This window comes from Perissodus microlepis, chromosome 9, assembly GCF_051167445.1.
Source record: "Perissodus microlepis isolate ML-2025 ecotype Zambia chromosome 9, ASM5116744v1, whole genome shotgun sequence".
In the NCBI taxonomy this organism is placed as follows: domain Eukaryota; kingdom Metazoa; phylum Chordata; class Actinopteri; order Cichliformes; family Cichlidae; genus Perissodus; species Perissodus microlepis.
In genome coordinates, this window is record NC_140469.1 from 19,430,273 (window position 1) to 19,448,492 (window position 18,220).

General features: G+C 41.3%; 1 protein-coding gene across 2 annotated transcripts in view; it reads right to left on the reverse strand.

Moving 5' to 3' along the window:
* Nucleotides 1–18,220, reverse strand: part of ptprn2 (protein tyrosine phosphatase receptor type N2) — a 160,909-nt gene that overhangs the window by 81,475 nt on the left and 61,214 nt on the right. For both annotated transcript variants that reach the window (XM_084939480.1, XM_084939479.1), the window contains exon 10: nucleotides 17,578–17,657. In XM_084939480.1, coding sequence (XP_084795606.1) covers nucleotides 17,578–17,657 — 80 coding nt within the window. The remainder of the gene's footprint in view (nucleotides 1–17,577; nucleotides 17,658–18,220) is intronic.

An 18,220-nucleotide genomic window follows, 5' to 3' on the forward strand; every position in this document is an offset into this window, starting at 1 on the left:
CTCTGGATTAACGAATGACTGAGTTATCCCAATCCGGTTGTTAAGTGATGACGTGACGAATCCTACTTCCGGGCCTAAAGTAGTCTGCATTTAATATGGCTTTTGTGTTGTTAACATGTTTAATGTTTTGTATTTTCTTCTATTTAATCTCAAAAAGCTCCTAAAACAGTCAGTGATAACTGTTGACCTCCCTCGGCTTTTATTACCGCTAATCATTTATTTAAGCTCAGTTTTTAAAACCTTAGGATGTAACTACAGCCCAGCCCATGCAGCAGTATATGAATGAATAACCTCGTATTGTGGATGGATTATCTCAGTTGTTCTCCTGGCTGAAGTTTGGTCCTTTTACAGCATCCTGCCATGCGATTACATTTGTTCCTGACCACTGAGAACACTCACGTTAACTTTTATCGAGTGGAAAAAAAGTTAGCTTGTTTATATTATGCTAACATAGCTGTGTCGCTAGCGGTCACGTAGCACATCATTATATACCAGCTAGCCAAACTTCAGTAACCCTACAAACGTCACTGCTGTTTAGTTTTCTGTCTTCATTTATGTTGGAAGTGATAACAGAGCTGTATGTTTTAATTTGTTTCCAAAACCCCCGTAGTCAGGACATGCTATATTGTATTTAGATAGAAGCTAGCGAGCTAACTTCCTGTTAACTTCTAACTCCGTTAAATGTCATAAATTCCGTTTTCATGGATGCCTGGATGTTAAACTCAATTGTTACACCTGGTAGAGCAGAACGCTGATCATTTTATTAAAGATGAAAGACTTTAGACAGCTTTTCAACTCTCAGTAATGCCATAGTGATCGTTTGATATATGGACCTGCAGCGGAGTTTAGGCCCAGACACGGCTAGTGACGTCAGACTTAACGACCGAATTTGAAAATCTGCTCCTGAACAGCTATTATGAGGGGAAAACTGAGGAGCAATACTAGATTTTTGAACCGGTAACCCTCTTTATTTCTGGTGTGAAACAGGACACGTTAACATGGGAATCAATGCAGACTGGCTTAGAGGTCGCTGTTTCAGTGGATGATGTATTAAACACAGATTTTCCAATGGTCAATCAACAACTAACATCTCCGCTGTAAAACTGGTCAAACTTGTCATATCAGAGGTTTTACCTTTAGCAATCATAATTATTGTTGTGATGTCAAACTAGCATTAAGCAAAAACAAACAGCTTAGAAGATACAAAAAAGTAACATCTGTCATGTATGTAAGCTAAGCAGCACAATATTTTTAATACTCAAGTCACACATGAGGCTAGCATTAGCTTAACTAGCAGAGTTTTGCGAAATTTGCTAGCAAGCTGTTTTAACTGATAAAAATCAGCAACTGGCTACTAAAACACTACATCTTTATGATATTAAACTTCAAAGAAAGGATTTCAATTGAAATAAACCTTTTATAGAAGCCGGAACATTAAACATTTTACATTATCTTTTTTGGTAAGATGTCATTACAAATTGCAAAGATACTGTATAGCTGCAGGTATTTAGGCATGCTCAATTTCTTCTAGAAGAAATGCTGATCACACATCTATATATTCCTTTCCTTTGTGTCATCCCAAGTCAATCTGAGGAGGATATTGGAGTTCAATTGAAAGCGGGTGTGCCTTAAAGAGAGGTTTGAGATAGGAACGAGTTATCGCCTCCAAAGAGAGCTCTGGGAGACACTGTGCTCCTCTGTAGCAGTCCAGCCTGATGCGTACAGGCCACTGACCCATGACAGTGAGCCCGTATCGATTTAAGAGGAGGCAGAGGACACAGAGGAAAAGAGAAAGACGGCTGGGGGGAGGAAAAAATGAAAAACAGTGAGGAGGCCAGGGAGCAATATCCCTCTTAAAACTTATCCATAATTCATTGTCTATTCCTTCTTTCTTGCTTTCTTCTATATTGCGTATATATTCTGTCTTTTTCAAATGGGTGCACGCTAGAGGAATGCTTATTTTCACAGGGGATTAGCGACAACCTATTTTGAAATACATTCCCAACCCAGACACACACAGAAACAGCCATGGCTACACAGCCAGATAGCTAGAAGAGATGTACACAGAAGATACAGTAAAGAAGCGAATTTTTAGTACTCATAATGTAAAAGAAATATTAATAATTTTATGTATTTGATATATTAACACCAACAACATCTATTTTATTCATAGCGGGTCGTTCCATTTGTCATTTAAATTGTAATGTGAAAGGAGACGGTATCTATCTTCTGAATCCAAACTGGGGTCTGGGTCTGGGGTCACAGGAGAAAGGTCTGAAGTTGCTGAAGCCTCTGCCTCCCATGCTACTGTTAGAACCACATGCCCGCAGTTTGAGAGCAAAGTCCTTTCGGGAAAATATGGTACTATGAGACCTTTCAGATGTGACGGTTCCTGATTATTCAAGACTTCTTAAGTGAGGAAAAGAATTTCAAATTTAAGTCTGGATTTAACGAGGAGCCAATAAAGAGACTAACATAGGAGAAATATGGTCTCTCTTCCTTGTCCCTGAGAGTAGTCTCGCTGCATCATTTTGGGTTAAATGAAGGGAACTTTCAGAACAGCCTGATATTAATGAATTACAAGAGTCAGACGCAGTGTTGGTCAAGTTACTTGAAAATAGTGATTAGTAACTAATTACTGATTACGTCTCCAAGAAAGTAATCTCGTTAATTTATTGATTACTTACTTAAAGAAGTAGTTAGTTACTTTATTGCTTAGTTACTTTTTAAAAACATGATACACAACCAGAATACGTGATAAAGAAATAGACCTCTCAGCCCAATTCTATTTTTTCTACATAACCCATCATATAAAGTTGAATCAAATGGAAAAGTCTCTTTTTAAAAATAGTTTTAATCTTTTAACTTTATGCACATTGCATCAAGCAAAAACTAAATTACAAGCAATAGTTTTTGACTGGAAGAAATTTGTTTAACATTTAAACCTATTTTCTGCATATTCCAGCATATAAAATAAAATAATACACTTACTCTTTCAAATAGATGCAAGTAAAACACAGTAAAAAATAAATAAAATCAAAGATTCAGTGGCACTAAGTTCTGTCGCTCTTAAATCTATTTTCACCTGTTTAGCAGGAGTGGGGCCTGTGGAGGTTTGCCCAGTGCCGTAGAGGTCATGTCAGTGGGGGGATCCGGGGGTTTCTCCGTGAATTTCACAATCCTGTGGCAGTGTACTAGGTGCTTGCTCAGATTTGAAGTTTAATTTTTTGGTACAGTGGATGATGTTTTTGTCACTTTTTATGGAATCATACTCAAAGTAATGTCAGTATTTCCAAGCTTTAAACACTGCATGGTCGTACTCTCTCCCGCACTCCATATTATCCATTGTTGATGTACACATGTCTGCACCACCATGTTTCTAAGATTGTTAGGACCAAATATAATAGCTTCAGTTTTTGCCTGATTAAAGCTGGGTATCATCTGCATAAAAATCAAAATTTTGCCAGTGATTTTATAGTAATATTGCCCAGGGGAAGTATGTATAATGTAACTAATATTGGTCCCAGCACAGAACCCTGTGGAACTCCACGACTAACTTTCATGTGTGAAGAAGAGAAAGACATTTGCATGGATGAATTTGGAGTGCAACACCTTTTTTATACCAACAGTGTATTTTAATCTCTGTAATAAAATATTGTGATCAACTGTAATGACTACTGCACTGAGGTCTAACAGGACAAACGTAGAGATGAGTCCACAGCCAGGCAATAAGAAGATCATTTGTTACCTTCACTGGTGCTGTTTCTGTGGTATGATGAACTCTGCATACTGACTGAAACTCCTCAAGTAGTCCATTCCTCTGCAAATAGACAGTTAGGTATTTGACAACTAACCTTTCAAGAGGAAGGCTGGATATATGTCTGTCTAAACTAAGATAACTCAAGTGAAAACTTTTAAAGCTGTGCTTAAATCACAGCCACCTTGAAAGCCTGTGGTAAGTTTCCTGTTGGCAGAGATTCTAGTAAAGCTTATGATAGTATAAAAAAACATAGGTTGTTAACACTACAACCTCTGCTAATGGTTTCCCTGTCAGTTAGCCTTGACATGTTAACATCTCCTCTACAACACCTCCTTATTTATTCATAGAAATCCAGTGTAAGTGCTGTTAGAATAATGCAGAAAATCCTCCACAAAAAATCTTCTTAACCTCTTATCCAGTTCAGACTATAGCAGGGGGCACATTGAGAATCTCTAACACAATAATTTTCCACCTGATATTGATAAAATAATTCCTTCTTTGCCTTTGATTTCACCCTACAGACTTTGAGGCCAGTGCGTCCTTCATTAAAGCCCAGCCTGAAGTGCTTCAGCTGCCTCGTCTTAACTACAGCTTACCTATGACATATCATGCGTAAAATGTAATCACTGAATGTAATTAGAAGAATGTGCGATACATTCTGAAGTGCTGGCATTACTGAATACTTTTCTTTTTTTTTTACCTTACTAATTTTGGATTAAACGGCATATGAGCAACTAATTATTAGTTAATAAAGTCTGATGCAGTTCAACATTATGTAAATAATTCTCACATACATCCATGATACTAAAACCAGCTGCTATATTGGGGTCTGGTGATTTTAAATTGGCCGCAGTTGTGAATAGTTGTTTTGTCTTGTTCTGAGTTAGCTCTGGGATAGACTGACAACCCGTCCAGAGCACTAATCTTGCACTAAGGTCTTGTATACACAATAATCAGGAGCGTTAGCATCAAGTAGCATCAATTGCGCTCAGCTTTTAGAATTGGAACCAAAGTAAATGATTTTCTATCATCACCGTGCATCATGTCATTATCTTAGCCCAAGTCCAGAATCTTTCCAGCCGCAAAATTTTCACTACACAGTACTTGTCATTTTGCAATATAGATATCCACCTGCAGAGTTCAGTCGCTCCCACAACTCTGCTGTCAGTGGGGGGCTCATGTGTTTTGTATGACAAGCTGTACAGAAGCTGCATGTAAATACAGCTGTGCCGTGGGCAGGTCTTGGCATTCATGCTTCTCACGCGTCTCATGATGACTGCAGGACTGAAATATCTGGCTCTTTGCAACCAGCATCCCCAGAAAAAAATAACACTACAATGCTTCATTATGGTTCATTATTTGCAGATTTCTTTTTTTATTCCTGGGTAAAGCTTTCTGTCTTGTTTCCTATTTAAAATGCTGCACTCAACAGCAACTACAAGCACTTCACTCTGACCATATGCAAACCGAAACACGCACATCAACACGAAGCTGCACCCGATGGTTAGTCATGCCCGTGACTAGCTTTAATTACTGCTGCTGCTGAACTGCTGGGACCTCGCAATCTGCATTACAGGTAAAAGGGGGCAAAAGTGGCCCGTGGACACACAAACACATATAAAGAGATGCACAAAGGAAGTGAAAATTGAACATCTGTCTTTTTTTCCCCCTTTCAAGCCCCCTGCCAAAGAAAGCTGGTGCTGCACCTGGACATGAATTATAGAGAGGCACTTGGATGAGGTGGGTGGAAGAAAGAGAGAAGAGAAAGAGAGGTGAATGAAAATGAGGGGACAGGGTGGATTTCATGTCTCCCCCATCTGGAGACACTCACCAAGGGAGCTCAATGGGTCAATGATCAATTCACTGCCAATAGCTGCCAATAAGGTCTGACACAGTGATATAGTATATGCTGCATAAAAAGTTGCTTTAAATTATGCATAATAGCAAATAATAGTGGCACAGACATATTTAAAAAATAATAATATAAAAACAGACAGCTCATTGTGCACCCTCTATTGAAAATGTTATGAAATGGCCCTCAAATACTACTCTATGTTTTCAGACAGCTGTAATCCTTTAGAAAAAAAAATTATACTCAAAGAGGAACTACAAAAGCAAATAGTGCTTTGAAGATGGAAAGCCCGAAATGTCACCCACCCGCTTTGAAGCTCCCTGGCTCTCTTTGTTTCTCTACACTTGTAGCTCACAAAACCACAGGCAGAGCACACTGCATTCAGGGGCCAATTTAGAGCGGATGTACCATTAAGGGAGAAAACACACACACACATACAAACACATGCTCATGAGCTCAGACAGTGATATACTGTGTAGGCCGAAAGAGACAAGCGCGCACAAACACAGATGAACACACACCTGGAAAGGCGACATTGTACAGCATACATATGGCCATCTCCCTTTGTTTTGTACCGTCTCTTTGTAGTTTCGAGCACTTTAGGTGTCATTTGCCGCCTCTTTGATACACACGTACCTTCTGGTTAGTCCATTAACAGCCACATCCAACAGTGACGATTTATGTCGCTTCAGTATACTCAAATGCAACATTTTTGCAACTCACCCTTGACGCAGTTTTGAATCTTGTAGAGCTTATTTAGGGGACACGGAGTGAGGGTGAAAAGCAAGCACGGTGAAATCAGTCAGAATGACTGACGGTAAAAATGTAAATGATCTTTTCCCATTATTTTCTAAACAAAGCATTGCTTATTTGGAGATGAGTAGTACAAAATAATCAATACCAATTACCTCTTTATTATTATTTAATTATTAGTCTATTAGCAGCCACTGAATGAACCAATTTTTGTTATTTTAATTTTTGGATATTACAAATAAGTCTGATGATGATGAGAAGTTTTTTAAAGCACGGGATGGCAGCATACATCAAACACTTCTGGAAATTTCCTGAAGAAGCAAAAACCACTTAACAGTTACAAAGAGTAAAAACATCATTTGTAAAATATTCTTTAGCTTCTTTATTTTGTTGATATAGAAGAAAAGCTTTCAATTTGCTCAACGACCGAGTTTCAATCCAGTTTACTTAAACCAGACTGATTGTTTTTACTTGTTTTGCTTAATTTGCAGATAAAAAATATTTTATGCTGGACCTTATTGCCGGGCCTCAGTTTATTCACTGTGTGAAACAAGCTGTTTTAATTCTTCTCCTTTAATTGTTCAGTCACACTAGGGGACGAATTAGATGACCTTCTCTCTGTAAGTAGGAAAAATGGGTGGTTGGCCAGCAATTGCATTGAATTTTATTTGTTGTCAGACACCGACTGAAAGCAGTTGTGATGACCAGAGGTTGAGAGTGTTTGATGGACCACCTTCAAACACAAGGCGATTACACCTGTTCACCTGCTGAGAGGCAACTTACCACCTCACAATTTGCGGTCTGACTCATACTGACTGAAATCACTCTCAGACAGATTGCTTAAGGTTTGCAAATAATTGCCATCTAATTTATAAATGCAGACAAACTGCCAAGACATTGCAATCAATCTGAGTCAGTCTGCACTGATGAGCACAATTTGTCTGTGAAACATCTCTTTGCAATAAGAGACTCAACTTAAATAGTTGTCAACTGGTTGTATTCTGGTTACACGCCTATATAAAAGCAAGGTTGACCCCTGCCTATTTCATGTAGCATTTAAATCGCCGCTCTGCAGCAACTATGCCACTATTTTTGGCAGTAATTTCTGAATTTGAATTTAAAAAGTTCTAGCAGGATTTTGAAGTAAATATTTAATGTGAATTTCTGTGTATGCAGACAACAACAGAGTTGCAGTTTTTGCTGCTTTATCACAGTTAATCGCTGTATTATCTCAAACGGATTGAATGTAATTGCCAACTTGACCCCATTCATCAGAATCAGAATAAGAATACTTTATTAATCCCTAAGGAAATTTTTCAACCACAAACTATGTCTTATTGCTGTTTTATCACCGTCTTGATGCACTAAAGTTGCTATGAAGATGGCAACTGATTGAAAGTGGTTGCAAGCATCCTCATCTTCAAAGGTCACAAGTTCATCGCACGTGGTTGCACCAATTGGGCTGTGTCACAGTCTCCAGCCACTGTTTTCCCTGTGTGACTGTAGCATAAGCTAACTTTCCTTTGATTGGCTGCCTCTCACAAACACAAGCTCTGAACTGCAGGTGGTGAGATTTGCCCTTGTGCCTTAAAAAGAATCCCCCCACCCCCACAAATAAATAAAATAAAAACATAATGTAAATGCTACAACTAAACTTTTCTCTCAGTAAAACATTCACAACTGCATGATGGGAGTGATTAAAAAACTAAAATACTTTGATTTAATTATGGTTCATAGCAGGAGCTGGAAAGAAGCTCATTTCCGTAGCTGTTTGTGTCTGCTGCTTCATAAAGTGGCAGCCATCGAGTATACCGACTGCTGTGCGTACAACAAACACAATGCACGAGTACCCGCTGCTCTTGACATTAGGGCCGTCGGCACACGGACTCTCTCGTGGAGTAGCATTTACTGCGGGCAGACATGGAAGATGAAGGGATGAGGGAATATAGAGATGGGGGTGGAGAGGTCGAGATGAACCAAAGGGAGAATAAAAGTGTTGCTGATGGCAGGACTGAAGAGGAGGCTGGATTTTCTGCTCAACATGGTGCTTAAACCCACAGCACCAAACATGTACCCACCATCTATATGGCCTGACTGCCTGTGTATATAGAGTAGTGGAAAAACTCTACATCTCTGCTGGGTTTAGTTGGTATTTTTCTGGCGTTTGTGAACAACACTGATAGAAAAGATACTGCACTGACAATTACGTCCCTTTCACTTTGGCACAATCTGTTTAGACAGAAGACTGCGACGACTAATCGTCTTTACGACTTTGTGGCAAAACAAGCCATTTTGTCAGTTCATAAAACATGAAGCTAGTGAGCCATTCTGTTATTATGCTCACCACCGTGTGTGAGAAAATGTGCTGTTGCCAGCCGTCCTGTGTGGCTCAGCTGGAAATTAGATCACGGAAAAGTACTTGGTTAAATAAAAAAATTGCATCATCAACTCTGGCTGAAATCCAAATGAGATCAATTATAAAATTTGGTGTCACTTAATAGCAATAACCTGCAAACTGGAACAAGCTAATACACAAATAAAACGCCATATTCATTAGCCGTGTCTGTACCCCTGATGTGACTGCAAATCTCCAGAGAAACAAAGTGGCGGATTATTATCTCCAGAATCATATTTGGCATTAATAATATATTTTGCAACACGGTAAGTTTCCTATTAATCAAGATGAGACGGTTTGATATCGGCAAATCCGTTTGAATGAACATGAAGCTGGAGCAAAGCACAGATGTGGCAGAAGTTCTGCAAGGCTGACTATGTTCACTGTCCTTAAAGGGACATTCAGTCTTACTTTGGAAAGTTGCCCCACCCCCAGCTTCGCACACACACCGTTAATCATGTTGGATTTTGAGGCTGCTTCCAATCATTCCTGTAACTTTCCCCAAAAAACGACAACCTGACATTGACGCCCACGTTATGCTGTGATTGTCCTGAAAGAGCAGTGGGTTTTAACTTTTTTTTCATGTGAAGAATCAGGAACGTTTTTCTGACTAATTAAGGTCTGCCTCATATTTCATATTTCCTTATGTTGACCACTGTTCTCTGCAATGATGACAAAAGAAGGTACTGGAAGTGGAAATAAAGTAAATAAAGTCAATGCTATATCCTGCTCGGAAAACTGGCTGAAAATCCTGGTTATATTAAAGTTATACACTCGTTACACATCTAGATTACCCTTGAGTCTATGTATTTCATGCCTCTTGTTCAAGTCCAGGTCTCACGGGAAGCGGTGCAAGCTGAGAAGCCCTGATGTCCCTCTTTCCAGGGTCTCCTCCCAGATGGGACTGTATGAACCAGCTCAAGTAGCTCCTTTCGGTTAGTTTCTCCAGCTCTCCATCCATCTTCCAGTGTTTTGGATTGATTTACTTCATTTCTACCCAGTAGGCCAATGGTGACCAAGACAAACCATTGGCACCTCATCCAGTTTGGCAGGTGTGTGTCGATGCTTTGTGCACACCACATCAGATGTTTTGGGAACCAGTGCAACCATGTTCACTTTTTTCACTACCAAAGAGACTAAAGCAACCAATTTGTCTTCTTTTGTCACATATGAAGCAGCTTATATTGCTGCATCAGAGCATTTAAAAGACTAAAAAGCAAGAAGACAAAATCTGTTTTTGTCTGGTTTAAATAGATTTTTTCTCCAAATACAAATTAAAGGGTTTAGATCCATGAGATTGTTATCCATTCATACTATACGTTAAGACAGAAGATACGTCGATTCAGTCTAAAAATGCTAAAAGCTGATGATTTGCAGAGAGGCGGCACCTTACTGCCTCAGCGTCATGCCCTGACACACTTCACATTCAAACGTATCGCTGTACATCCTTCTTCATCTTCTTTCAAGCTTTGCTTCCCACCACCAAAACAATGCATATTCAATTTTTGTTTACGAACTCGGGGTCTCTGCGGGTGTCTGAGAAAGGTTGCTCCGTCGTTCCAATTTGCGTTGCGTTTCACCCCCTACTCATTAATCTCCCTCCATTCGCTGATAGTTTCGTTTGGTCCACTAGAAATCGCTTTCAATTATTCATGCCTATTTACCACAAATACCTTGGAGATGGAATTAGCAAACAAACAATGCCAGGCGACACTAATCCTCGTCTACAGCAAAGATCCTTTAATGCACTGGAGATCAGGCCGGCTGTTGACAGGCACCTGTTACTGTCTTCAGCTGCTTCGCAACAGCAATGTTGACACAGTAAATGTGTTTACGGGAGCAGCGCAGCCCTGACCTTACGCTAAAGGTGCAGGGATAATGCAAAGGAGAGAAGAATAAGTAAGAGGAGGAGAGCATGGAGAAAGGACAGGCGAACGACTGGCAAGGATAAACAGGATAAAGGCAAGTGTAAGACTCGGCCCGATTCGTGGGCTGGAACACTCTCGGCTCTTCAACGCAGTAGCAAATGTTGTACCTGACACCTTTTTTTGTATGAGATGAACTCAAAAGTCAGCGATGATGAAAGCTCGCTCTTCGGGCCAGGGACGTGGATAAAAACTGGATGTTTTAAACCGATTTATAGACACCAAAATGCTCTGATAAAGCATTTGTAATAGCTGTCTTTGACAATTTGAGTGCTTTTTTTTTTTTTTTTACTGGAGGCAGTTGAGGCGGCAGGAAAAGAAAAAAAAGAGGATGAAGCGTCATGACCTTGGAATTAAAAAGACATATAATACCCTCGTAGAGAAAGAAAGTTTCCACTAAAACAAAGCGAAAATATTTAGCAGCTTACAGTGAGTAACACAACTCTGGTTATCTAGCGCCCTGCAGCTAGCAGGCACACAGGCGCGCGCGCACACGAGAGCTGTGTGGAGTGAATAAATTTCGGTTTACCTAGTGTAACAGACAGCGGCCGTTTCTGAGATCAACAATGCATAAACGTTAAGACAGAAAAGTGAGATATGTCATATCGAATGAGCATCACTGTGGATTTATGTTTGTACGCGCACATGTGTGTGTGTGTGTGTGTGTGTGTGTGCCCTCTAGCAGACAGGGAGATGATGCAAGGGAGCCTGGAAAGGTACTACTGAGACTGAAAGAAGATAGTGAGAGTGACGGTTTAGACAACTGAGTGCTGGGCTCGTAGCTGAATGACACACACACATTTTCTCACACACGCATGCACAGAGCCAGGGGCAATGCAGGAGAAGAGACTGAGGAAGACTTTGATCACCGAACTGAGCACATTCAAGCACTCAACCAGAGAGGGCAGCCAGTGATGAGGAGGAGAGAAGAGAGCGCCCAGGGAGGGAGGGAAGGAAGGAGGGAGTGAAAGAGGGAAGAAGGGGGTAGGGTGGGTGGGGGAAGAGAGGGATTGGGTTGTTTTCTGACCTCTACGCTCATTGATACAGATGTTAAGGCATGAACACACAGACAATCAGGCATCCGACATGGATTCTACCAAGCAAAAAAAAAAAAAAAAACAGCTTTTCTTGACGTGTTTCTTGATAGTGGAAACCCATGCTGACAAAACTAATTTCATTCCAGCTGTATGTGCCTGGACATGAGCACACCAAAGTGGAGGAAACGTTCGGAAAATTAAATTCACACTTATTTCTTTAGCCTCTGGTGGCTTGCTGACTTCTGAATGGTAAATATTACAATATCAAGCAGAAACCAGACAGACAAACGTGTCGCTCTGGAATCCCTGCGGCTTATGTTACCTTTGCTGGCGGCGTGACCGAAAAAAACACCAAAAAAAACCAGGCGGCTGTAGCACTACGGAGCCGTCCTGCACGCCTGAGATGCAGGTGGATAAACCATTGTGCTGTTTGCGAAGAGAGCAGGTAATTATCGCTGGCATTTTGACAAGTGTTTGCCAGAGTGAAGGTCAACTCTGTCTGCGTGGGAGATCTATGCTAATCTGCTCAGCTGGAAAAGACTACCACTCACCACTCGAATGGTAGCTAGCACTATTATGCAGCCACAGCTACTATGTTTTCACTTCAGAGTTGTCTGCAAGGGTGTGTGTGCAGAAGAGGGTGTGTTTGTGTGTGTGTGCCTGCGAGCAGAGCGGAGAGAAGAAAAAAAGGAAAGAGAAAAGACAGACAGAATCAGACAGGAAGACAGACAAGTGGAGTGAGATGGAAAAGGAACCCGGTTAAATTTAGGCTGGCTCTCTTATGGTTTTAGAAAAAACACCAGTCAGTGTGGTTCATTTCACATCGTGTAAAAATCTCTTTCTTTTAAGGCAAATGGCTCAGATTTCCATCCAAATGAAGACAGAAAAGTGAAAAATAAGAATCCAAACTAGTGTACGTCGCTGCTCTTTAGCCTTTTTTTGGTGAAAAATAGAGTTGGGTGCATACAGAATAAACAGCTGGGCGCCTTTTTTCCAGTAGGATGTCATTAAAGTCTTGCAGAAGAAGGAAGCGCAGTGAGATGGCGTAACTGAAAACACATCAGGCGAATCTCAAACAGTGGAAAACAGTGATGAAATTATGCCACATTCTATTTGTTTCACGTATTAATCTGAATGTTTTCTGCTCCACACAGAAAACATCTGATGTCTTTTTTTATTTTTACAAATAACCATTTATGAAAATATAGAAGGGGCCGCTCATAATGTCGCCTACGGGCGAATTATGAGCTGAATCTGCAGCTCTTCCTGGTTTTTTATGGCTCTTCACAGTGAGATTGCACTCTTTCTTTAGCTGTTGGGCTCCTAGAGAATCGTTTTCATCTGCAGAAGGCAGCTGTATTCAGTAAAAAGTAGCAACTTAAAACAACTGTATACTATCTGCTCGCCCCTGGCAGTTTTTTTCTTGTGAACAAAGTTGAGAATTAGGCCCCTGAAGAGTTCTGATGTTTTCCTCAGGAGATGGTAGAGACCAAAAACAGAGACCGCTGGCCTTTCATTGGGAAGACTGATCATAATGTTGGCGGTTTAATGGTTTATCATACCAGCATACATGACAATAGTCTGCTTAGAACCTGTCTTCATATTAAAAAAGCAAGTCTACTTACTGTTTTTCAACTTTTCTGCCCCATCAAGGGGCAAGCACTTGATTTTGGGAAGGATTTTTAGGTGGATAGCAATTCAGTTTTCCTCCTGGTAAAATCCTCAGGAGTTTTCTCACCATCATCTTCCGTTTGACTCAGCAATCTCCATTCTGCTGTCACTTACATGTGAGTGAAAGAGTGTGTGTGTCAGATAGACAGAAGCGGAGGCAGAAACACGGGGGCAGACTTTGTCTATGTCCACATCTCTGCGTGTCTGCCTCGGGTGACAGCCGTGTGTCAGGGTCTCTGCTCTCTGCTCCAGATGGCCCAGCAAGTTGCTCCCGGGGTCCCCAGACTCTCAGTGCTCATTGACCAAGGCTGGGGTTCTCACGGCCTGGGGGCCTGTGGACTCATTGCTTCGGCCTGGCCTCTGGGGCCTTTGAGGCCTCCGAGGGGCTCCGGGGTCGCCCAACCGTGACAGCCAAGACAATAGGAGTGTCCTCACCCTGCTCCCCACCCACCACCTACAGCCCCTCTCAACACACAGTCACACACCCCGGTGTTTGGCCTGGACATCCTCGATCTCCGCAGGCAGACAGTTGCCGTGTCATCCAGCATCAGTTTTCATCCCAGCTAATCAATAAAATACTTTAACGTGTAGGTATGATAACTGTGTTGCAAAAATGCATCGTATCTCATCTTTATCAATTGAAAAATATATATAAAATAAGTCATAATTATAGACACTTTATAAAACACCCTTCCTACACATAAATCCACCTCCTCACCGTGAAGAGCGCAAACATGTAAGTGGATCAAATCCATCACCAGCTACAAAACGTCGCTTTTTGGTGAGCAAAAGCAGTTCTGACAGATCTATTTCCCACTGACTGAAGGTGATTTACATGTTTAGAAATCACAGAGAGGAAGCAAGAAGGCAAAAAAAAGAAAGAAAGTGGAGTTCTAAACAACACATCTCAACACTGGTTTTAACAGCTTGGCTGCCACTTCATCAAATATTGAATAAATCATTTTCTTGGCACAGTATGAACACAGCTGCAAAAAAAAGAGAGAGAGAGAAAAAAAGAACAAAATCACACACACCAACACGCACACGTCCACACGCACATGCTAACACGGACACACAGAATGCCTTGTAGTTTTGATAAAGCAGCAGCTTTCTCTTTTGTTTTGCAGCCGAGCAGGGATTAGGCAGTGCGGGCCTTTGTCCTGCGGTTTTCCAGTTGAGCAGAACACAAGAGCCTCTACCTCCACTAATACAGTCAGACCTCCCAGCAGGCCTTTCACCACACAGCCGCTAAGAACCTGCTGCCTAAAAGATGCTTTTCAATGAGTTATCAAATCTCCTCTATACTGTCCATGCCTTTCAACAGAGTCTCTTTGTCTATTCTTTTCAATGGAGCATTGAACACATCAAATAGAACTGATGGGCAGATAGATGGACAGCAGAATGTAGCAGAGCCATATTAACCTCTTTCAGACACTGCCGAGTACAGTAAAGGTACTCGGTTTAACGTATAACAAACCTGACTGAGAACTTGCTAAATTGGAGTTGTTTTACCATTTTTATTTAGCCACACAGGACAGTAAACAATTTACTCGTTAATCTAAAATAATAAGGAAAAGATTTATTGACAGTGAAAATGATAACTTGTTGCAGCCCCGACAGTAAGCAAACATTATTCTGAACAGCATTAAAACAATATTTTAGTCCACAGGAAGATTAATCGCAAGTCATTTTCAAAGCAAACACTCTCAACGCTTATTCAAGCGCCTGAAATGTGAGTATTTGCATCTTTTTCAGTTTGTTTCATTACTCTAATTTCTTTATTGCTCTCCACTCTCGGAGCATTTGAGTCACATTTTAACTTCTTCCTTTTGGGACCAAACTCTATACCGAATAATCAATAATGGAAATATAGTAATTGTTAGTGGAAGCCCTCAAAACCAGTCTACAACACAAGTAGTGCTGACACCGTCAGATGTTAGTCGACGGGAAAATTAGATGGCAACAGCTTCTCTTCATGCAAAATATCAAAAGCAGTGCATGAAAGCCGTCATTTAGTCAACAGTGAAATTGAAGAAAAACGATTCTGATTGCCACTGAAGTCATTTACCAAGAGCGATCCTGAACATTTATGTTTATTCGCTCCTCAGTTGTAAAGATTTGCTTCTTTTTCTGTCATTTTAAAGTGAAAATCTTCTTGTTACTGGTGCATTTGAAAGAGTCTCCTGCAATCATCGCTTGCAGCAAATTTATTGAGGAAAATTGACTTGTGTTTACGGGCATCTCTGTTTTCTCTCATGTTGGTGGCAAATGACTAATTAGACCTGTTTAATGGTTATTGATCTGCTTCAAAGAAAGATGATTTTGTTACATTCTCTCCATCGTTCTTGGGTTTTGTAGTTTCACGACTGCCATCAGGCTGGATGTGGAGGCTCTCAGCGGCAGGTTGGGCACAGAGTACAGCAGGGGTTTCGATGAGTTCATTAGGAGGCCACGTCATTTATGCACAGTCACACATAAGGCAAAGGTCAGCCAGGATTACCCAGGTGGCCACTGCATGTGGGTGTCAGTTTGATTTTTAGACTGCACTTTAACCATGCTGTTGCTCCACAACCTGGTAACCGCTTTGAAATCACCATGCCTTTGCTGCACTGCATTGAATTCGGTGTCACGCATGCTCATTTGGAGCTGGGAAACAGCTACAAAGCGACAGTTTGTGCATGCACTTCAGATTGCTTTTAATATCGGGAGGCGAGTGGGAAGTCCACTCCACTTCACACTGTGGTGGAAACAGAGGGTGGGCAACAAGGTAGGAGGGGGCGCAGGGACTAAAGCTCTGGTAGGATTTAATCTAAGGTCAGCGGGGGGACACACGGAGAGAGGATCCAACCAGTCAGCTATCTCTAAGTGCTATTTCTATACTTTTTATACATTTCAGAGCTGAAACTCTTCGGTCTACTGGGATAAAAGAACAATGCATCCAAGGGGAAGTAACTTGATAAGCTCCGTCTGTTCACTTTTACAAATTGCTATTCAGGTGGGCTGTATTCATAATTCATCAACATGGGTCAGGCTCATGATCATGTTGACTTAACATTTGGTCTGACATTTCAGCCCTGCTCACGCCTGTCATTAGCTCTCGCCACACGCTACCTCATCAAAGTCAGTCACACAAGCGAGGAGGGGAGGGAGGAGATGAAGAAGAAAAACAAAACGTTAAGACAGAATAAAAAAAACCCCAAAACGATACAGTTTAAAAATAATACCTTGTGCATATAACGCCCACGATATTTGTTCATTTGATCGTTTTGTTAAACAAACATTGCCAAAGTGGGATGACGGTGCGGGATAAAGATAGACACACACCGTAATCCGGCGAAAACGCACCCTTAAACCCGCTGAACCGAAGCTCAGCCCCCAGCTCAGGCTTTCTTGCGGTAAATCTGTATCATCAGCCATCAGCCATCATCCAGCGCTTCCCTAATGGGAAACGAGTTGGTGCCAAAAAAATGTCGCCGCGCAGAAAAACTGGAGCAGCAACACATTTCTGCCAATAACAACACCACCATGTTGATTCCAGTGGGGTGATATTGGATGATATTGACTGTTGGGAGTATTGCTGTGCTTCTCAAAGTCATTTCCGACCAAAGCAAGGACATCGACACACATCCAACACATAGGCGCACTTGCTGCACGCACTAACACCAACACCGGGCTAATCGGAGTGCAGACATCGAACAGGAGAGTGGAGGCAGCGCATACTGACAACCTCCTTTCTGTGGGTGACAGCTCTCCATCAGTCTACATCAAACAAGTGCATACATGCAGGCACACTCACACACAAGTGTACACTCCGTCTGATTGGCCGTTGCAAACCTGTTTCAACCTGCCACCAAATAAACTGTGCTGTGTACTATATATGTGTGTGCGTGTGTGTGTGTTTGCAGAAATAGCAGGTGTGCACGCTGAGCTCATCATCTCTGTAACTGATGGTCATCTGTCATCGCCCGGTGTTGATAATCTTCTTAGGGACGGGGGTTTGTCCGAACAAGATGAACACCAGCCTATCTACTGTATCGGGAGAAACTAATCTGTGCTCTCATTTACTGGAGCCCAGACTATAACAGAGTGGTCCGGCTGGTAAAAATTAGATGAATCGCAGTGAAGGTTGTCAATGGGATGATTGCGTGAGGACGACGTGAGGAAATACAGACCGCTGCTCTTACCTGCAACTTGAACTAGATCTGCAGTGGTGACGTTCTTGGGGTTCGGACCGACTCTGAACGTCAGGGCAGGGCCAAGGACGCTGCAGATAAACAGCAAAGGAGAAACAGAATGAGCAGGTTTTTGGAAAAATGTGAAGACGCTCAACAGCTCAGGTCCATGATCTGTGAAGATCGAACTACAGGTGAGCTTAGCATAAAGACTGGAAGCACGTAGAATCAGCCATTCAGGCTCGATGTTTACAAAAGCTCTAACAACTACTAATTAGTGTAATATTACACAAATAAGAAATATCATATGAAACGCCTGTACTGCTGCTGGTAGGTTAGGTTTTTACACCTGTAAAAAGATATCTTTATAGTTACCTTAATAAGAAAGTAGGAATAGAAAGTAACAACTTCTCAAAAAATATAGAAGCATGCAACTGTAAAACCAAACTATAAAATGCACAGAATAAAACGTTGAAATTACTTCCACCCTGTGACATGTAAACCACTCTTCTATGGGGCCACCTGTTCAAGTGAGAGTCACAATATGAAGTCACACACATTTTCATAAAGTAATCAGATTAAATTTCTCGCTGTAGAAAGAAGTTTTCGTCCCACGCAGAGTGTACAGTGGACGCTAATGTTTATGTCAATTTTT